Genomic DNA, 18,765 nt, shown 5'->3' with positions numbered 1-18,765 from the left:
CGATTACGGTATATCAGCTGCCTTCGAAGTTTCAGAACACATTTTGATTCTTTAAAACGTGCTGATGACTTACGGGTTTATTGAGACTTTATGATGCCTCTCAACCACCAGGCAGGCATACAAGGTACTTTAAAACAATGCTTAAGATATTAGTTGACAGAGCTCTAATGCGGCACATCTCTTTTTTGTTCGATGAATTTCGTTTGACTCTCGATCGATTCACATGTTGTGCTCACGTCACAATAACCGACGTAAACAATCTGTTCCCAGATTTCCGCTCTATATATGCTGTGAGATTTGATTTTGACTTCATACACTATAAACAGTCTGCCTGTTTGCTGTTCAACAAATAAACTCCTAAAGACATGGCTAGGAAAAGCCAAGTATTTTTGCATACGTTATAACTCAAAAACGAAACAAAAACCAGCGACAAAAATACAGGGCCGTGTTTTTCTATTACATTGAAGACCACATGCAAAATTTCAAGCCCTTTCGCGAAAATTTTTTTTTTCACCCAAATCGTCACTTAGCATGGTTTTGCACTCACCCCTTCAATAAAGCTCTCTGCACGCATTGCAGGCCTATGATGAGGGACCATAAGGCTCTCTGCACACATTGCAGGCCTATGATGAGGGAGCATAATTATTGTGAAGACCTTGTTTGCAGACCATGTTTGCTTTCAAACAAGTTAAGAATCACAGATCAGATGGAACTTTGGTTTGTTTTGTTTAGTAGCCTCTCCAGACTTGGATAAAACATGAAACAAACATTGCTGCAAAATCCACCCGTATTGCATTGCTAAGTATGTGAAGCATGTGTTTGTTTGTTCTTCAAAGTGTCTGTATTTTGTTTAGATATGGTGCACCATATAACACTGAGTACAAGTTGACTGTAGAGAATTTGTCATCTCGTGCAAGCTGGCAGGTAAGAATTCCTAGATATTAAACATAGTTAGAATAACAAGGATTTTCAATACAGATCGTCATCATAATGACATAAATGTAGTGTTCAGTGTTGTTTTTCTCTCAACCATGTTTGTCATACAAACATGAAGCATGAAGCAATCTTAGATATTTTATGAAATCTATCAAAAATGTTAGTGATAGGCTTGAAAATACAGTACATGTACATGCAGAGTTAGTGTTTTGCACGTCAAGTGTTTTTGGGTAAGTACATGATTGCACTAAATAATATTTTCTGTTGGTTGTACATGTAGTAAAGATATTAACACCACATCTTTACTGTGGTACGAAATGCTTGTTCATCAACCGTGATAAACAATAGCAGTGCTTGGAGAATATTCAAATTCCAGTTTGCCCTTTGGCAACCAACTTTCAAATTTTGCCTGCCCAGAGTACTTCCCCCCTTTCCCAAGTTTTCAAATTCATTAATCATTTCAAAAAGGAAGTGATACACTGACATGTTTCAAGTAACGGTCCAGCTAAGAACTAGGCAAAAGAATGATAGACTGCGGAAATAGAGGCACTTATTTTTTTGGTGCTTTTTACCTTAGTCAAATTAATTCCAGTAGTCCTCAAGGGCTGATGAGTATTTAAGGTGGCTCGTACCAGATTTCAGGTTTTTGACAGCTCGTAACTTTGCAAGAATAGAACAAAAAGGCAGGCCAGGGCCACTGTAATATTTTTGTAGGTTTGGATTATAATTTATACTTGACCTAAACCAGCTGTTATTTTGTCGTCAACAGTTACCATGGCAACATTCCAAAAGGATTTTCCAGACCTGATTTTTCGCTTATGTCACTCATAACTAAAAAATTAATCCGGTGACCCTGAGTTTCTTTTAATCAATAGCTTTTGGCATCTGAAAATGAAAATGCACAGCAATTTTAAAATAATTTTACGGAGCTGATTTCTTGTAAATGTGGAAAAATGACAATTTGCACAAAGTGCAAATTTCCTTCCGTATAATTTTTTATTTTTTTCTGATGTTTTCTCTCAATGATAATATGATATTAAAACAATAAAAAGAAGAGGTCACCGGGCTTGTTTTCACATAAAAGCTTTCACGAGTTCCGTTATTCCCACGCACATAGACACGCATTCAAAAATCCAGACTTTATAAGATCAGCAGTTGCGCATGAGCTGTTTTGGCTACAGCTGACTGCTTCGTCTGCCCGCGCGGGTGAGTGGGCTCCGAATAGGAGTTTTGTTTTGTTTGCTGCTAAAATGTCATTTACAGTTGTAGTTGTCGTTAAAGACAACCTCCTGGGCTTGCTCTGTAGGATTTTTGCACAAATTTTGGGTAGATTTACTATTTTTTGCACGTCCTTTCTACGCTCCCAGTGGCTGTCACAATCGATCAAGTTGCCTTTGAAATTCAGGAAACATTGAATTCCTGAAACAATTTTTCTTAAATACACAGAATTGACTTAAGTTGTTCTAAGCAGTAAAGCCTCCTTTATATGCGAATTTCGTCTCCAACAGTACAAAAGTGACCTTGCACGAAAAAAGCTGTGCGCCGCCATATTTGTTTACGTCTTTCGGGTTTTAAATCTCGCGCCTCTATCATGCGTGTTACTCACACGTGACGCACGATGGTGATCTACTCCCCGCACGCAATCTACTCCCCGCGCGCTACCTTAAGCATGGATTTAAATGCAGTTTAGGTACCTAATTTGCAATTCACTTAAACAAGTTTTACTTTTTCTTTTTTTCATACATATCCATGGTCAGTTTCAAAGCTAAATTGTTCCTGTGGCCATATTCGTATTTGTGGTATTTGACTGGAACTACAATGGGTGACAAAAGAGTTGGGACACTTAACAGTAAAATTTGATTTTTGAGTGTCTTGGAAACATCCCCCTCCCCCCCTCCCCACCCCCTTAAAGCAATGATGCATCCATCGCGATGTGTGAAAATCCTAAAGCTTTAGCTTAAATTCATGTTTGGATGAAAAGGGATAGATTGCACCGTACAAAATTAGCGTGTTCTACGGTTTTCGTTTGTTTTAATTATTCTACAAGCTTTAGTAGCGATGATTTCTCATCATTTAAGAATTCGGCCATGGAGGCAACTGGACAGCTAAGAAATGACATACTAAGTTTAAAAATTAATCATCCAGATTAACAAACTTTCATATGCTGCATTAAGAACAAAAGCAAGAGTTGTGAAAGTCAGGTACAACCTCCTTGCATCGTTTTACAGGAAATCAGAGCAAAACACAACCACTAATCTTTCTCATGCGAAGAATCTGCGCAAAGAGGATGAGGCCTCAATGTCCTTGTGTTGTTCATGGTGCAACGCACTCTGGTAAAAAGTGGCACAGTGCACTCTGGTTAAATGCAATGCATTCTGGTAAAAAGTGATGAATTCAAGAATTCGTACCCCCTTCTACATGTTCTTCTGAAATCCTGATTATGTTGCTCGCTCGCTACACTTACTCCGCAGCAAAAATGTAGGCAGACAAAGTCAAAAATACTCAATGAAAATGTAGACAAACAAAGTCAAAATACTAATGCTTAAGTAAACATCTTAACTTGGCAAAAGTCAGAGGCTCAAAGTAGAGTTTGGATTGTTCAGAATAATCTTCACAATGTTGAAACTTAAACAAAAGGAACTTACACTAAACTTGGGAAATTTTGCAGCTAAATTGAAACCGCACATGTCATCTTATATAAGTACGGCTTTGTGTACATAGAGATTTCGTTCATGACAGCTCAATAGGAATTAGATAGGACTAGCGCCTGCGCTATGCTATGATTAAGGTTACTGTATACCTTTTGATATCCCTTGTGTTCAAATTATGTAGCACGTTTGGTGTAAACTGAAGATACCCCAGCCTTATATCAAATTAAAGCTTATAGAGCTGGCTATCAAACTATACCAAGAATTGTGAAATAGGTCTTTAGGTCCTCTAAATGTGAGCATCCTAATCCAGGGCTCCAGGCTGGGACCATTTTGGTCGGTTTTTAAATGTTACGAACAGGTCACCAATTTGGTGACTAGTGCGGTACAAAGGCCTGACCACTCAACAAGTTTTTTTGGGGGGGTAAAATCACTGAGCCAAACAAATTCAACCACAATTGTTGCATGTTTGTCTTCCTTACCCGTTTTGTTTTTCTTTTATTTACTTTCCTGAACAGTAGTTAAGACTGTTCAGCCAATAAAAAACAGTTGCAAACGAAAACCAATAGCCTCTGGATGTTCTTCAAACGATTTCAATGCGGGTTTGTCATGATCAGCAGTATTAACTTCTTGTTAAATGACAGGAAGTGTCCTTCTTTGATAATGCGTAGATTTTGGTGACCAAATTTTACGTGGTGGTGACCATTTTACAGAAGAAGGTCACCAAAAGGCGATTTCTGAAAACCTTGAGCTTGGAGTGCTGTTAAATCACCTTTTGAATGTTATGAATGAATTGATTAATTAAAAATTAATAGTTCACACCTTTTAATTGATTTGCAGTTAGTCTGCCTAGTTCTTAGCAGGTCCTTAATATAATAAACCTGTCTTCTTTTCATGTAAAATTTCCACAGTTTTGATGCATTGAAATTGAGTTTGGTTTTATAAAGTGAAACTGACAAATGTTTGCAGAAAATTGCTGAAATGTTAGGACAAAAGTGGTTGAAATCTAACAAATTGAGGAAAATGTTGTGGAAAGAAATTTGGTCACCCGGGCAGATTTTTCTCCATGCTAAGTAAAATGTTCTGCTCTTCAAATACATTAGTCAAAACTTGGATTTTCTTTGTTAAATATACTAACTTGTCAATGGAATCAGACTATTTTAATACAAAAACTAGCAAAACCAGAAACTAACAACGTTTCATCATCCTTGTGACAGCAAAATTGTCAAGTTCAAATGACATTATTCAGTGCAATGAAGTACTTAGAAAATAATAGCCCAAGAGTTAAAAATGCAGTGAAATATTTATGAATGTGTTATAGGTGTAAAAACATTGTACGTAGTGCTTTAGTCTACGGGGAAGGTTTTTTCTGGATAGAGTCTGAGCTTTCTTTCCAAAATTTTTTTTGCTTGACACTATTAAAGTTCACTGTTTACATATGTTTGATTCATCCCACACTGTCGCAAGAAAAAATAAAGTGCCACTAAATTCAGTAGAAATAATTCAAACAGTGTAGCATAGAATCTATAAACAGCACTAGTGAGTTAGTGTCTGTCTCAAAATCCAATTTAACTGCGATTCATTTCCATTCAACTCGATGGAATATTTTTTCATCCATTATAAGTTGTATTTGAATTATTTGTAATCTTTGGTCCCATATATAGGTTGTTGGGAAGCCATTCATCGATTTTTGCATTATTTTTAAGTTTGTTCGCTTTGTAGTGTTTTATACTGACAAATCACTGCCATTTTAGTTTCTAAAGTTGTGGAATTTAAAAGGGTGCATGTTTCAGTGGCACTGATGTATTTAAAGCTGTCAATTTTCAACACTCATAGAAATCCAAAAAAAGCCATTTTGATGTGAATGCAAGTCACACAATCAGTCAGTCTTTTGCTATAACTTGTAATTTTTGTCAAGCTACATCCAAACCCTTGATTACCCATGTGCCTAAAATTTAGTCTTTTGTTTCATTAATAATTGATAAATGTAATTGGCAGATGGCTTGGGCTCTTGCCTGTCAGGTAAGCAAGCAGAGAAAGTTACTTGCTGGACTGGAAAATCTACTTGTGCCGGTTGACTGGTTGCTTTTTTCTTTATCAAGCCCTGAACAGCTGTTTATTAATTATGTGGCATTTTAAATAGAGAATTGAAGGATTTCATGCAAAAAGGGCGTACATGTATATCCCTCTTTAGGTGATATACACCCTTTTTTGCACGGAACCCTTCAACTGAGAATGTCATTAAAGTAAAAAAGTTAGTATTAGGCAACAAATCAATGATTACCCTGTAAATGGTCAGATAAATATTACTTAATGTTTGAGTTGTGACTGATATTTTTCCTTCATGCAGTCCTGCATACATGTGTTTTATCATCTACAATCATTTGCATGAAAAAAGTCTCAACAACCTTTTGATTACAACTTTATATGAACACAACTTTGTGCATGCAAATTTGACTGAACAAACTCCGTTGTTTGAAATGATTACAGGAACTTTGGCTCTATTAAGTAACCTCCTTCCTTCCATTTCTTTTATCTTTAGCTACAGTAGTGGTAAGGTACTTTATGGGAGCTTGGTTTAGGCAGAAATCAATTCCTGATCTCTAACCTGGTCTGTGCGTAAAAAGGGGAAAAATTAATGGCCTTGGCATAAAATATGACACTTGGCTTGCCACCTTAAGATTGTGTAGATCATTCGATTCCTGGTATGGTTACTTGGTCAGTGGCCCTGTATACTCTTGGCTGCACTTTTGGCCCATTCATCGATATCTGTTTTACAAGCTGAGATGAGATTCTGTATGGCATGAAGGCCTTGGTTATCAACTGGGTTAAGTTTGAAGTTCTTGGTCTAAATAGGTAGTTTTGCGAAGGTAAGGTATATGTCTATGTGCTCTAAGGATAGATTTACGTCCTCTTTGTTTGGCTTTGGGGATGTGTAATGTTTACAGTACATATCATTTACCATTTTATATTCATTAGTATGCATTTGATAAACATATGAAGTGAATGAAGATTGCACGTACGCAAATAACTAGAATCAGTAACGTAGTATAAGATGGTAACAGGGCTCGACACTAAGTTTTCAACTTACTAGCCTAGTGGCTAGTGACAACTTAGATGACGTTGGCTAGTTCCAATAACAGGAGAAAGTACGATTGCCGAATTTTTCCGCTTTGCCGCTAGAAGTTTTAAACTTACAGCTTCTTCAGTGGGTCGTAATTTTCAGAACTCTGGTCTTTGCCTTTTTCGTTTTTACCGCCGTTAAGAAACCCTCCTATATCCATTACGGAATTTTGAGAAAAACAAAACAATGAGATTTTGCATCTGAAACCGTCTGACAAGTAGTCAGCACCCCTTGTGTCACGCTTGACTGGTAACATTAAAAACAGCGGACCAATTTATCATCTCAATGAATTGTGCCAATTTTACTTTTGTTCAATGGCCTGGTGTTTTCCATCAAATCTCTCGCCGACAGATCATGAAGAAAAATCTAGTGATTTTCCCGAAAAGACTTTCAGGACTCTGTTTTTCTTTGAGACTTCTTGGGAAAATATCATTGTAAAAACTCTCGAGGCTTCTTCACAGACAGGTGCCGTAGAAATGTTTCAAAAGCAAGACAACTATCTGAACAACACTGCAAACTGTCGTTGGCGAAATTCAATTGCAAGAAGTGGCTGATTTAAATGTTGAAGGAAATAATCTTTCTCGTGTAATTATTTCTGTAGTGGTACGTTTTGTCAGTGTGTATACAGTGACAAATCATCCATGGTATGTTATGCTAAATGAAATGTTATCCCTTAACAGTTCCGCACAAGTTTGCGCATGATTTTATCAGGAAGCTCATGTTTTTGATCTAATTTTGTAACAAAAAAGAACATTGATGTGTGCTTTCAGAAAATGCTGTCTTGGTTGTCAAATATTTCTTTCAACATAATAACATGTTCAGTTACCCGTTTACGTACCACACACACAGCGAAAAGTAAACACGTAAATTTTCATATGTGCTGAACAGCACGTGCCCAGTAACATGATACGTCCACAATAAAATTCTGGCCTTGTTTTCGAGGAAAGTGTTTATGTTTGTCTTCCTCAAGGAAGACAGAAACTAGTTTGGGCAATTTTATTTTGTCTACTAGCCAAAAAGGATATTGGAAATCGAAAACCTATTAGCTAAAACTAAAATTCTACTAGTGTGTGGCTAGTTGGCTACCAGTAGTGTCGAGCCCTGAGTTTATACCTGTGGAGGTGGTGTGGCCGAGTGGTTAAGGGTGCTGGATTTGAAATCTGGAGGTCCCTGGTTCAAATCCTCCCTACCGCTATGTGGATTTGTTCTTGGTAGTCCCGAGTTCAACTCCTCGACCGCGTTGAGTAAATAGCCAACTGGTCAGCCTCCCACCAATTGGGATTCTTAATAGTTTATGCTTTGTTTGTTTTGTTTATTTATTAACAGTGTCACCCAATTAGCACAAGAGTGCTAAATACATTTGACACTTAAATAACGTTGTTGTTGTTGTTGTTGTTATTATTATTATTATTATTATTATATTGTTTATCAGTATCATTCTCATTTTCATTATTATTATTATGTACTAAAAATGTCAAAGTTTTACATTTCAGTAAGCATGTTCAACAGGTCTTCAAAACTCGATCTTTCAAAAACAAGCAATTTCAATGAGAAGTGTGGAAGAAATCTACATTCTTCATGGACAAGAATGTAAATGTTTTTTGAACAGACCCCAGTTTTAAACTCTGCCACATTTCTTGTCACCTCCAGTGGATGTTACTTTAGGTTCATGTGGACTACAAGTGTGGCTTAATTCTGTGTTCTTCTCTTTGAGGGTTGAGGTTTTGAACGTCACTTCTGACATGTTGTACAGTGTACCTTTGAAAAAACACTAGACCCAAAATGATTGGCTCTATTTTTTAACTTTTTCACACTTGCACATACTTTTTTTGTTTTACCTGGTTGCCAAGGTTGCTGTCATATTATTTAGCAACATATCAGTTACAAATAGAAAAAACAGCTTCTATAGCTAGATTCCAGCCAGCAGTTGTAAAGTACGCTTAATAGTTTTTCACAGCTATTTTTACATTGAGGATAATTACATAATTTTCGTGTGTAATTGAGACAAACTGCATTTCATCTTTAAAAAGCTAAGCTGATTATTTTGAGTGTTAATAATTGTACTTTTTGACCCCCAAGAATATTGCTTTGCAGGATCTGAAAGATTACATGCGCCAGGCAGGGGAGGTGACTTTTACCCAATGCCACAGAGATAGAATAGGAGAAGGGTGGGTGTCATTCATGTTTTTTGACAACCTCCTCTCAAACAAGAACACTTTCCACCACACATTTATTAATAGGAGATATGTCCAATTTATTTTTATTTTATTATATTTTATTTTATTTTACTTATTTACTAATAAAAAATTCTGTCAAAATCTTGAGTAGTTACAGTAGAATACTAATCCATTTACAATTGTAATTTTACACTGTTTATATTAGTTAAAGACTATCAATATACTGTTTTACATGCGAGAATCCAAATTCTCAAATACACGCTTGATTTGCTTCTTGAATTTAATAATAAAAATTATTTGGAAACATTTTACATAATGTTGTCATGTACATGAAACACAGGCGCCTTTTTTATGGTTGAAATGAAATACTGTTTATTTAGTTTTATATCTATCTGTTATAACATTTCAGGGTTGTCGAATTCGCCTCCCTTAATGACATGCAAAGAGCAATTAAACGTCTCGATGGCACTGAGCTGTTAGGGAAGCGTATAAGGCTTTCTGAGGTTTGTTTGCTGTATACATGTAGCGTAGAGTAAACAAAACGTGATAAGCTATTAATAAGAATTGGCAGTGGCAGTGCCATTGTACGCTTAACTTTAAGCATGAGCCGCCACAGCTCTTGGTGTCCCGTCGTTTCGATACAAACTCCTTTCAATACAAGTCGTTTTGATACAAACTGAGGTGAATACGACACAAAACTTTAAGAAACCCGGCAGTCTGAAATCGGGCTTGTTTCAGAGAAGTTCAGCGTATTCAGTTAGCGAAAAAAGTTCTGAGATCTCCAAACAGACAAGATTTTTCTCCTTCTGGGATGACATTCTTTCGTTTGATCGCTGTTGTATGCGATGCGAAGATGAAAAGACTTCCATTGGGATATTACTTCTTGTTTACTTTTGCTACGAAACGACGTCAGTTTGTATCGAATTAACTTTAAAGTGCCACTAACCCCAAAAAATTTTTTTCCTTTAATAAAATCTACTAGTTTCCCTGATTACTTCAGCGAAAAAATTATCTCGATTGATAAAATCCCTGCGTTTCTGCAAGCGTTTAAACATGTAATTTCTATGTTCACGACCGCGCAAAGTGGGATCTGGGTCGGGCTACTAGTGACGTCACTTCGGGAACCGGGCTAAAACACTCAAGAGGCTTTTGACTGAGCTTCGAGGGCAGTCAGAACACTTTCAGGGTTTTTGTGATTCATATTTTATCAAAACTGGACAAGAACATTAAGTGAAAGAACTGTATCATCTAGCATTACAATTCGGAGTCTAGCTACGATTTGGACGGCTGCGAAGTACATTTTTTTTTTCCTTTTCGAAGTGCGGGTCGCCAGTCGAGATCGCCGCGTTGTATAATTATATTAAGGCCGGGATCGACAATTTGCCGGTCCATTTGGTTATAAAGGTACAAACAATGACTGAAGAGTTAGCTTACAGCTCTTAAAGGGTTATAAAGATGTCAATGAACACGAAGAGTTGGTAATTTGACTTTACAGAACGTGCAAATTTCGGAGTGACGAAACACTTTTACATTCAAATATTAATTTCCCCCGAAATACAAGTTAAAATGCGATGCAGTCGTAATCCACTCCTGCCTACTTCTCCAGATCATTGATTGCAAATAGTTTTAACATAAGAGATAAGCAGAGATGTCGGCAAACAATATTCGAAGGTGAGGTAACTTTTCGCTTCGTTATTGTCGCCCGACCGTAGAATATGCACATTCAATTACTGTGTACGAACACGAGCTACATAAATGTGCATATTCCGTACTAGTGAAATCATGGAAAATCCTTCGACAAGATCTTGAAAAGAGGTTCAGTATACTTCCAGTTAAATGAATACATTTCTACTTCACTGTTATTTTGAATGAAATGTCCATTTTACGCACGCTAATAACATGGGAGTCCTCGACTTCTTAGTTTGCGTTTCGGTTGACTGATAAGCGCATTCTTCTTTCAGCACAACAATCTCCGTCGGTAGCTATAGGGTCGAATCTTAATCGTTTGTTTCACTTTCCTCGTATATTTATAAATGCTTGATCCATTCTAAGTTTGTAATTTAGATGTATTTCGTTCCTCGAAGACGAAACTCCAAGAGCAAAACAATTTTGTATTCGGAATGGCCATTGAGAAACACGGCCAGATTACAGGCGACCTCCGGCGTGCGTGTGTTTTTATTAAAATCCACAAATACATAGCTAATTCACCAGTTCGAAGTCTCAACAATCTTCTTCGCGTCGTTGTAGAACGTGAATTTAGTTTACTATTCGTTTAGACAAGTCAAGTCTCTATTTCAAAACGCTATGCGTTTAATTTACCGTGTAATTTCGTCATCTATAGTTTCGTCTGGGACTCGCGTCGGAGGATCGTTTGCGCTCGAAATAGTCAGATGGCTCGCAGCTTATCCCAAATTCGTGTCTTATGCAGTACCTTGACAATTTCAAGCTTTCCACTAGAGATAGAGAAGAATATACAGGCCATGAAAATCTCTAGGTTTTTACAGTAGCGGCTTCGCACATATCAGCCCACTTCTTTGGTCTTTTTCTCGTTTCTGGCAGAGTTTCATCGAGATAGAGGTATTGAATGAAGAGGAGTACTCTATTCTACGCATCCTGTATTACTACAGCCTCCAACAACATATCTTCCTTGCATTCTGCAGCGATTTTGACACACACTATCGCATGTTCGCATACATTCTTCTCAGAAACAAAATATTGTTATTCCCGAAGTGACGTCAAAAGCCAACTCGTCCCATTCTCCGCTATTCCTCGGTCGTGAACATGGAAAAGGGCAAAACTTTAAAAGTTCAGAAAATTAACGAAAATAGCTAAAACGATAATTTTTTCGCAGTGGTGATAAGGAGAAAAAAGAAATTCCTATGAGCGAAAAAAAATTTTGGGGTTAGTGGCACTTTAACACTGAAGAACTAGTAACCAACTCAACACGCTTATGACTCTAGGTCCATGCGATCACTGTGCCACCATCCCTGCTCCCTTTCATATCAAAGATGTTTCCTGGGATATGCTGTTGCTGCTGAAGGAGTTAGTAAAATTATTTTCTGTTCTATTCCACAGAGAAACCGGCCTAGAAGGTCATCTCGTTCACTATCACCTCGACGTCGTGCAAGGTAGATATTCAATTATACCTTGAAAGGGGTTAAGGACGGTGCCTACTTTTGTTAGTGCGCACACGTTCTGCGCATCACGCAAGGCAGGTTTAAGCGCCACGCGCGCGCTGGGGTTGATACTGACGCAATCAACTACGCTACCAAGTACACGACTAAAATGAAAGCAAAATTTTCCCACTGTGACCAAATCAAGTTTAATGAACCTGTACTTAAGGTGGCTCCCTATAGTTTTACGATCGCACGCGCGCTGAGGACGAAAGCTCAAGTAATCTGCGCGCGCTCGAAGGAAAACGTCAATGTTTTTGGATATTTTCTGACGTCAACATCAGCACAAAAAGCAAAACTGACAGTGAATTTTCTCGCGTTTCCTTCAGTGAAATTCCGTAAAATTTGGCAGATTGGTAGTAAATATTTTACTTTAGTCGGAGCTCGTCTTTCAGGGAAATCTATAAGACCAGAGTTTTTGCAGCGGTAAAAGACACAAATTTGAAAAAATCGAAAGAACTGCCTTTACAAACCCTACTTTTTTCGTGTTTAACATTCGTATCCCGCTGGAAGCGATATGTTGTAAACATTTTGGAAGATTTCACCGAAGAAAATTAAAGAAAATCACAAATAAAGCCACACAAACAGTAAAAAACACGTTTGTTTGGGCATTTATGATTAAAGACTAAAGCCCAAAATTTTAACAGAGATGATAGCAAAACACTATTTAATCATTCGTTATCACATGTAATAAGTTTCAAAGGACTGGGTGTGAAAGCGAATACAAAAACAGCATTCAAAACATAACACTTGTGCGGGCAACGCCATAAATGATTACCCTATGGAGCCACCTTAAACCGGGAACACCAGAATAGCAGCATGTCGCTAACCACTAACTGTTAACGTCTTCCAGCTGAAAAACTAGCTGTTATCTGTCGAAAATTATACCGAAATCCAATTGTAAACATGTAACTGCAGATGGCATAGTGAGCGCGCATAACAAGTTCGAGATAAGCAAATGTTTTACTTACTGGGGAGGTGACAGGAAAATATGTAACCGTAAAAGTTTTCAGAAAAGATCAATAACTTCAAAGAACGCGTGGCTACCCCTACATTTTATGTCATGAAATGCAGGTGGCAAGCCTATTCAACACATGATTAGTTTCTGGTTTTGAGCAAAAGGTATTTAGACTGTATTTTAGCTGAACCAGAGGAAGGCTGTCAGAGACCCTAAAAGCGCCGTTGCAACGATTTTGTTATTAAAAACATACGAAAAATGGTTTTTATGTTACCATTAACCATTTAGTTTTAAGATTTGTATAAATGTGTTTGCTTTTCTGTCTGCAAAGGGGAATTCTAAGGAAATCTGTGAAGAAATATCCTTTCCTTCTCTTTTCAGAAAAATGCTGATGTCAGCATTGTTGAGATTTTAAGGCTAACCATCTCGAAAAAATGCATGGCTACCCCTATTTTTCTTCGGGGATTCCAGTAGCCCTTGCAAAGATCTACTTTTTCCGCGTGGTCCTAACCTGGCGCAAAAACCTTTGTATTTAGTAGGCACCGTCCTTAAATGGGATGTATATATTATTTGAATAGCATCCTCCAGTTGTTTTGGATAAATTTCATTGTAATTGGGTTGTCCACCAAAGTTATCCACAGCAGTTACCAAGGAAACTACACCCAAAGGCTTGAAATGCAGGTTATCTTCAACTAGTACAATTTTTACCAGATAACATCCACATTACGGGCGTAATTTTTAGTACATGTAGTATTGGTTACCGGTCGATTAGCCCCTAGCCGTTTAGCCCACCAACCAGAAGTCGATTAGCCCCTATTCACCGTAGTAGTAGTCGTAGTCATTGATAGTCGTTGGCGTGCTGGTCACCTAACCCTGTCCCACTCTTCTTAATTTTTACATTCCTCGGAGTGTGTAGCAGTCTATATCTGACCACTATTTATCGGTTTTTAAAGCAGATCCAGATCTCGCTCACCAAGGAGGTCACACTCGCCCGCCGCCAGAGGACGCCACTCGCGTTCGCCATTAAACCAGCGAGGCCGCTCCCTATCACCACGTCCAGGTGGCAGTCCGGGACGACGACTCTACTCTAACTAGTAACTGTATTACAAAATAAGCATACCTACATACATGAATTGTTGCAGGTAACATAGGCAGACGCGTACAGCAGTTTTGTTATTTCCCGAGTTTTTCACAATAACGTGTAAGGTAACCTGAGTCGAGTTTGCCATTAACTTACTACTCGTACGAATATTTTGTTTGCGATTAGTTTTATTTTCCCTTGTGGAGCCTTTTAGCATTTTAGAGTTAATGTTTATGTCTACCCTATTAAACATGACACTTGGCAGTTGTTTTTGCTAGTTTGTGTGTTTACCCTTTCTATCATTGACAAGCCCGTTGCTTACCGCTTTAAACTACTTGAAATTCAAGAACGTTTCTCAGAACAAACATTTGGTAGCCAGTCGTTTCGTGCGATAGCCAGTTTGTCTAGACTAAAAGTCCCTTTGCCCGAAAAAGTTCAAAGAAGGTTGTGTTAATATTTCTTTCCTTAACCTAAACGAGTGCAAAAGACAACATTGTGGGCATAGTGAAACAAATGAAGACATGATTAATCATCGCAGTTATGCACACAACTTAAGCAGTTGTGAAATTAAAGCCCTGAAAAAAATTCTAGCCTGAACGGGATTCGATGTTTGGTGGTGTTTTCTTTGTATCCAAGTCTCTTTTGGGAATTGAAAGACAAAGGAAACTTAAAAAATTGCAATTTTGACCCGAAAGCCTCGGATCGATGTTACAATATTTTAAAATATATCGAACGTGGCCAATTGGTTTTGGTTTTGAGGTTTACTCGCGTGTTATGGCGTTATGGCTAGGTGACCATTTCCGGTCCGCGATCATTTATGGTACAATCTGGGGATCATTCCGGTCCTGGGATCATTTGCGATACAATTTGGGGTTCATTTGCGGGGCCGTACAGACCTTTGCGATACCGGTGAAGTGCTCTGCCAACTGAGCTATCAAGCCATCTGGGAGCGAGTCAGTATGTGAGTCCGTAATATACCCGTAGATGATGAAGAATAGAAACTGATATATGAAAGATCATATATTTGAACTGCGGAGAAAGATATGAAGACGTGATGATCATCGCAGTCACACAGTGATTGATCGTCCACACAACTTAAGCAGTTGTGAAATTAAAGCCTGAAAAAAAATTCAGGCCTGAACGGAATTCGAACCCATGACCTCTGCGATACCGGTGCAGTGCTCTGCCAACTGAGCTAAGTTGTGCTTTCAAAAGTTGTGTGCATAACTCCGATGATCAATCATGTCTTCATATCTTTCTCCGCAGTTCAAATATATGATCTTTCGTATATTCATTTGTATAGTGAAACAAAATTGCTCAAAACATGCCTATATCTCGTTCTTCCTCGTTCCAACGCAGAGCCTACAGTACCGACCGACCGTCAGTGTCTCACCAGACATGAAAACCAGATTGCATGAGGTTGCGGATGTTGTGCATTTCTCTTCGAATGCCCTTACTTGTCTAGTTCCGAGGCCTCAATATTTCGGCGCGGTCAATCGTCCTCGTTCGCATGGTCCGTTCGTTTCGGACCTGGGAGAAAGCCGTTGGAAGTAGGCAATTTTCTTACCACAAAAGCTACGGACAAACTTCGAAAGACTGCTGTAAAAAATTATTTATCTAAACGTCAGACAAATTGAAATTCAGCAGTAAAGAGCCTCGAGTGCGGAGTACTGAAGTTCGAAATACTCGACGAACTCTCCAATGATCAAACGCTCCAGATGATTCACTGCGAGGAAAACTCTGCGTTTTTGTCAATGGTTCCTTAGAGTTGTATCTGTGACGTTATCAGTTAAATTACTCTTCAGATTCTCATCCAACGAAAGTTGCGGACGAACTTCTAAACACTGCTGTGACAAATTCTTTATCAGTAAAACAAATTCTGCCGTAAAGAGCTTCGAGTGCTGCCGTGAGTAACCGAGATTCCAAATACTTGAAAACGGCTCCACATTTTTTTCAAAGAAAGGAGATGGTTAGGAAAACTCTGCGTTTTGGTCAATGGATTTTTAAAATTCGAAAAAGTAAACCAAAAAATTAAGGGAAAAAAAAGAAGAAAGTAAAAATAGTTATCGTGCCCTTCCAAGACTTAAACCAGCTACCTCTTGGTTAGGAACTAGATGCGCAAACCGTGACATAGTTCTTTCAAGTTTTGCTCCCTCTGTGAAGATAAAGAGTGAGAGAAGTTTGTCATCATCAACGCCGACAGAAGCATCCTTGAACGGGTCCTTTCGAAACAAGTCGTATCAATACAAATCGAAGTCGATTTGATACACACCAGGATAAGGATTAGGCTATTAATTTATTAACTTTTATTTTTTGAGGGTCCCACTGATAACCGCCGTGGCGAGTTGGGTTCCCTCGTTTAATATTATTTTTGTAATACCAAGGCTTCTTAGCAGTGCAAAGTATGATATTGCTTTCATAAACCACACGATGTGTTTGAAATTCATATTACAGTCGAACCTCCGGTTGCGACCACCTCTTCTCGGCGACCAGTTTTCCAAAATACCAAAAGTTTCCAAATCAAATCACTCATTTGGAACCTCTCTGTAAGCGACCACCTCTGGTAAGCGACCTAAAAGTTTGACATTTTCTTTTGTTATTAACCTCCCGTAAGCGACCACTTGACAGATAATAGAGCGAAAATTGGATAAGGTGTTTTGTCATATGACCCGTACGGCCCCGCGCGCAATTTCCTTGGAAAATCATGAGAAAAAAGGTCCCATATGAGGGTCGTACGCGTCGAAGTGATAGGGCCGGAAAAACCTGTACGGCCCTACTGGAAATGCATACGGCCCTACTAGAAACTCGATGCGAGTTAATGACAAAACAATTTTGTCGCTGCAAAAGTTTGTTCTCTTCAAAATGAGTGATGAAAGTGAACATTCTGAGAGCGAAGTTTACTATCCAGGCGAACTGTCCGATGCAGAACTACTTCAGTCTCCAACTCACTCCGAAAGCACAGAAAGAAAGTCAACAGTCCTCACAACTGAAGAAGTTCACAACTTTCTCAGAAGCCAACAACAAGCAAACAGGTGGTCAAGAAAACAACTTTTCCGGATGAATTGTTCGATAATTAACCTTCGGAATAAGCAAACAGTCTTAAGGCGAAACTTCTTTCAGTGGAAAGCATCAAAGAATTCATCGTGGGTCAAAAGCAAGAAAACTGGCAAGTCGCGAAGAAAACAAAGTACGATATCAATTTTTTCTTCGAGTGTCCAGAGTTGGGAGAAGAGAAATCACTAACATACCTCGTGTACAGTAGAATGCAGTTTCTACAGCAGTGTTGTTTGAAGAGAAAAAACTGAGTACGAACACAAGTTCATTACGGTACAGTTCATCCAGAAAATAAAACTCGCTTGAATTTCCACTACACAGCAAAGCCAGCAAAGTCAGCAAACCCAGGTACTGTTTGCGGGAGCTAAGATCGGTGTCATTAATATTCAGTTGGTGGTTCTCCCTTGTTCAAGAGAATCCAAGAGGTCGACAAATAGCTTGAAACGACGCCGAAATTTTCTTGAGTCTTCAGACAAAGAAAATTTGTGAACGATTTCAGTGAAGCGTGAAGCAAACTTTTTGTCACTCGCTAAGTTTTTGATGGTTTTGACATATTTTTGACAGCTTTATGTCAACTTTCTGGTGGCCTTTTAGCATGAATTGTAATTGTAGACTTACATTGAAAAACAAATGAGAAAATGAGTCGTGTTTTTCGATGAATTGTGCGTTTCTTGTTCGACGCGAAGAAATAAATGACACTGAGTTTTTAAAAGTAGAATCTTTTCCGTAGTTTTTCCGCGCACGGCCGTCTGATGTTATGTAATCGCGTCCTATTTAGGTTCAACCGTTAAGTGCTCATATGATAAAATGCTTATTGAGTGAGTAAGGTCGGGCCGGACGAGAAAATATTTGCCTCTCGGTCAGGACGCACGGACCTCGCTGCGCTCGGTCCGGACGTCCTGACCTCGAGCCAAATATTTTCCCGTCCGGCCCTCCCACTCAGTCAGTAAGTACATAGTAACATCGCATTCCTGGGTAGTAGAAGAGATTGAAATCTCCCAATTGATAGTACCGAATTTTTTCTCGGAATTGACTTTTCACATTAGTAAAACAATTTAAACATGGGGTAAGTCTGCAGTTACCATATGCTAATGAGGCAAAATTTTAACCCAATATGGTCTAAGCTCTCGTAAGCGCTTGCGGGAGGTTCGACTGCATATTAATTTTTTGAGTCATTTTTTGTTAAAAAAATACCTCTTAGTCGGCGCGTCGGGTATGTTATCGACGGGTCAATGGGCGAGTGAGTGAGTGAGTGAGTGAGTGAGTGAGTGAGTGAGTGAGTGAGTGAGTGAGTGAGTGAGTGAGTGAGTGAGTGAGTGAGTGAGTGAGTGAGTGAGTGAGTGAGTGAGTGAGTGAGTGAGTGAGTGAGTGAGTGAGTGAGTGAGTGAGTGAGTGAGTGAGTGAGTGAGTGAGTGAGTGAGTGAGTGAGTGAGTGAGTGAGTGAGTGAGTGAGAGTGAGTGAGTGAGTGAGTGAGTGAGTGAGTGAGTGTGTGTGTGTGAGTGAGTGAGTGAGAGAGATGTATGTATGTCACACCAATCTGATTGGATCTACTATGAACAGCCAATCAAATTTCTTGTAAAGGTAAATGGTATGTGAGAAACACAAGGTGTGTA

General features: G+C 38.6%; 1 protein-coding gene and 1 pseudogene across 3 annotated transcripts in view; both read left to right on the top strand.

Moving 5' to 3' along the window:
- Nucleotides 1-14,370, top strand: part of LOC145482724 (serine/arginine-rich splicing factor 6-like) — a 30,945-nt gene extending 16,575 nt beyond the window's left edge. Inside the window, exons 4-8 of one of the 2 annotated variants that reach the window (XM_081461366.1) lie at nucleotides 855-924; nucleotides 8,803-8,876; nucleotides 9,295-9,388; nucleotides 11,961-12,013; nucleotides 13,970-14,370. In XM_081461366.1, coding sequence (XP_081317492.1) covers nucleotides 855-924; nucleotides 8,803-8,876; nucleotides 9,295-9,388; nucleotides 11,961-12,013; nucleotides 13,970-14,111 — 433 coding nt within the window. In that variant the 3' untranslated portion in view covers nucleotides 14,112-14,370. The remainder of the gene's footprint in view (nucleotides 1-854; nucleotides 925-8,802; nucleotides 8,877-9,294; nucleotides 9,389-11,960; nucleotides 12,014-13,969) is intronic. The other variant, XM_081461367.1, reaches the window with a different exon arrangement.
- Nucleotides 1-18,765, top strand: part of LOC145482665 (uncharacterized) — a 220,389-nt pseudogene that overhangs the window by 121,855 nt on the left and 79,769 nt on the right. The gene's annotated exons all lie outside the window — the stretch shown is intronic.

Source organism: Orbicella franksi, chromosome 3 (assembly GCF_964199315.1).
Source record: "Orbicella franksi chromosome 3, jaOrbFran1.1, whole genome shotgun sequence".
Taxonomy (NCBI): Eukaryota; Metazoa; Cnidaria; class Anthozoa; order Scleractinia; family Merulinidae; genus Orbicella; species Orbicella franksi.
Note: the sequence above shows the minus strand (reverse complement) of the source record. Positions and strands in the feature narration are given on the sequence as shown.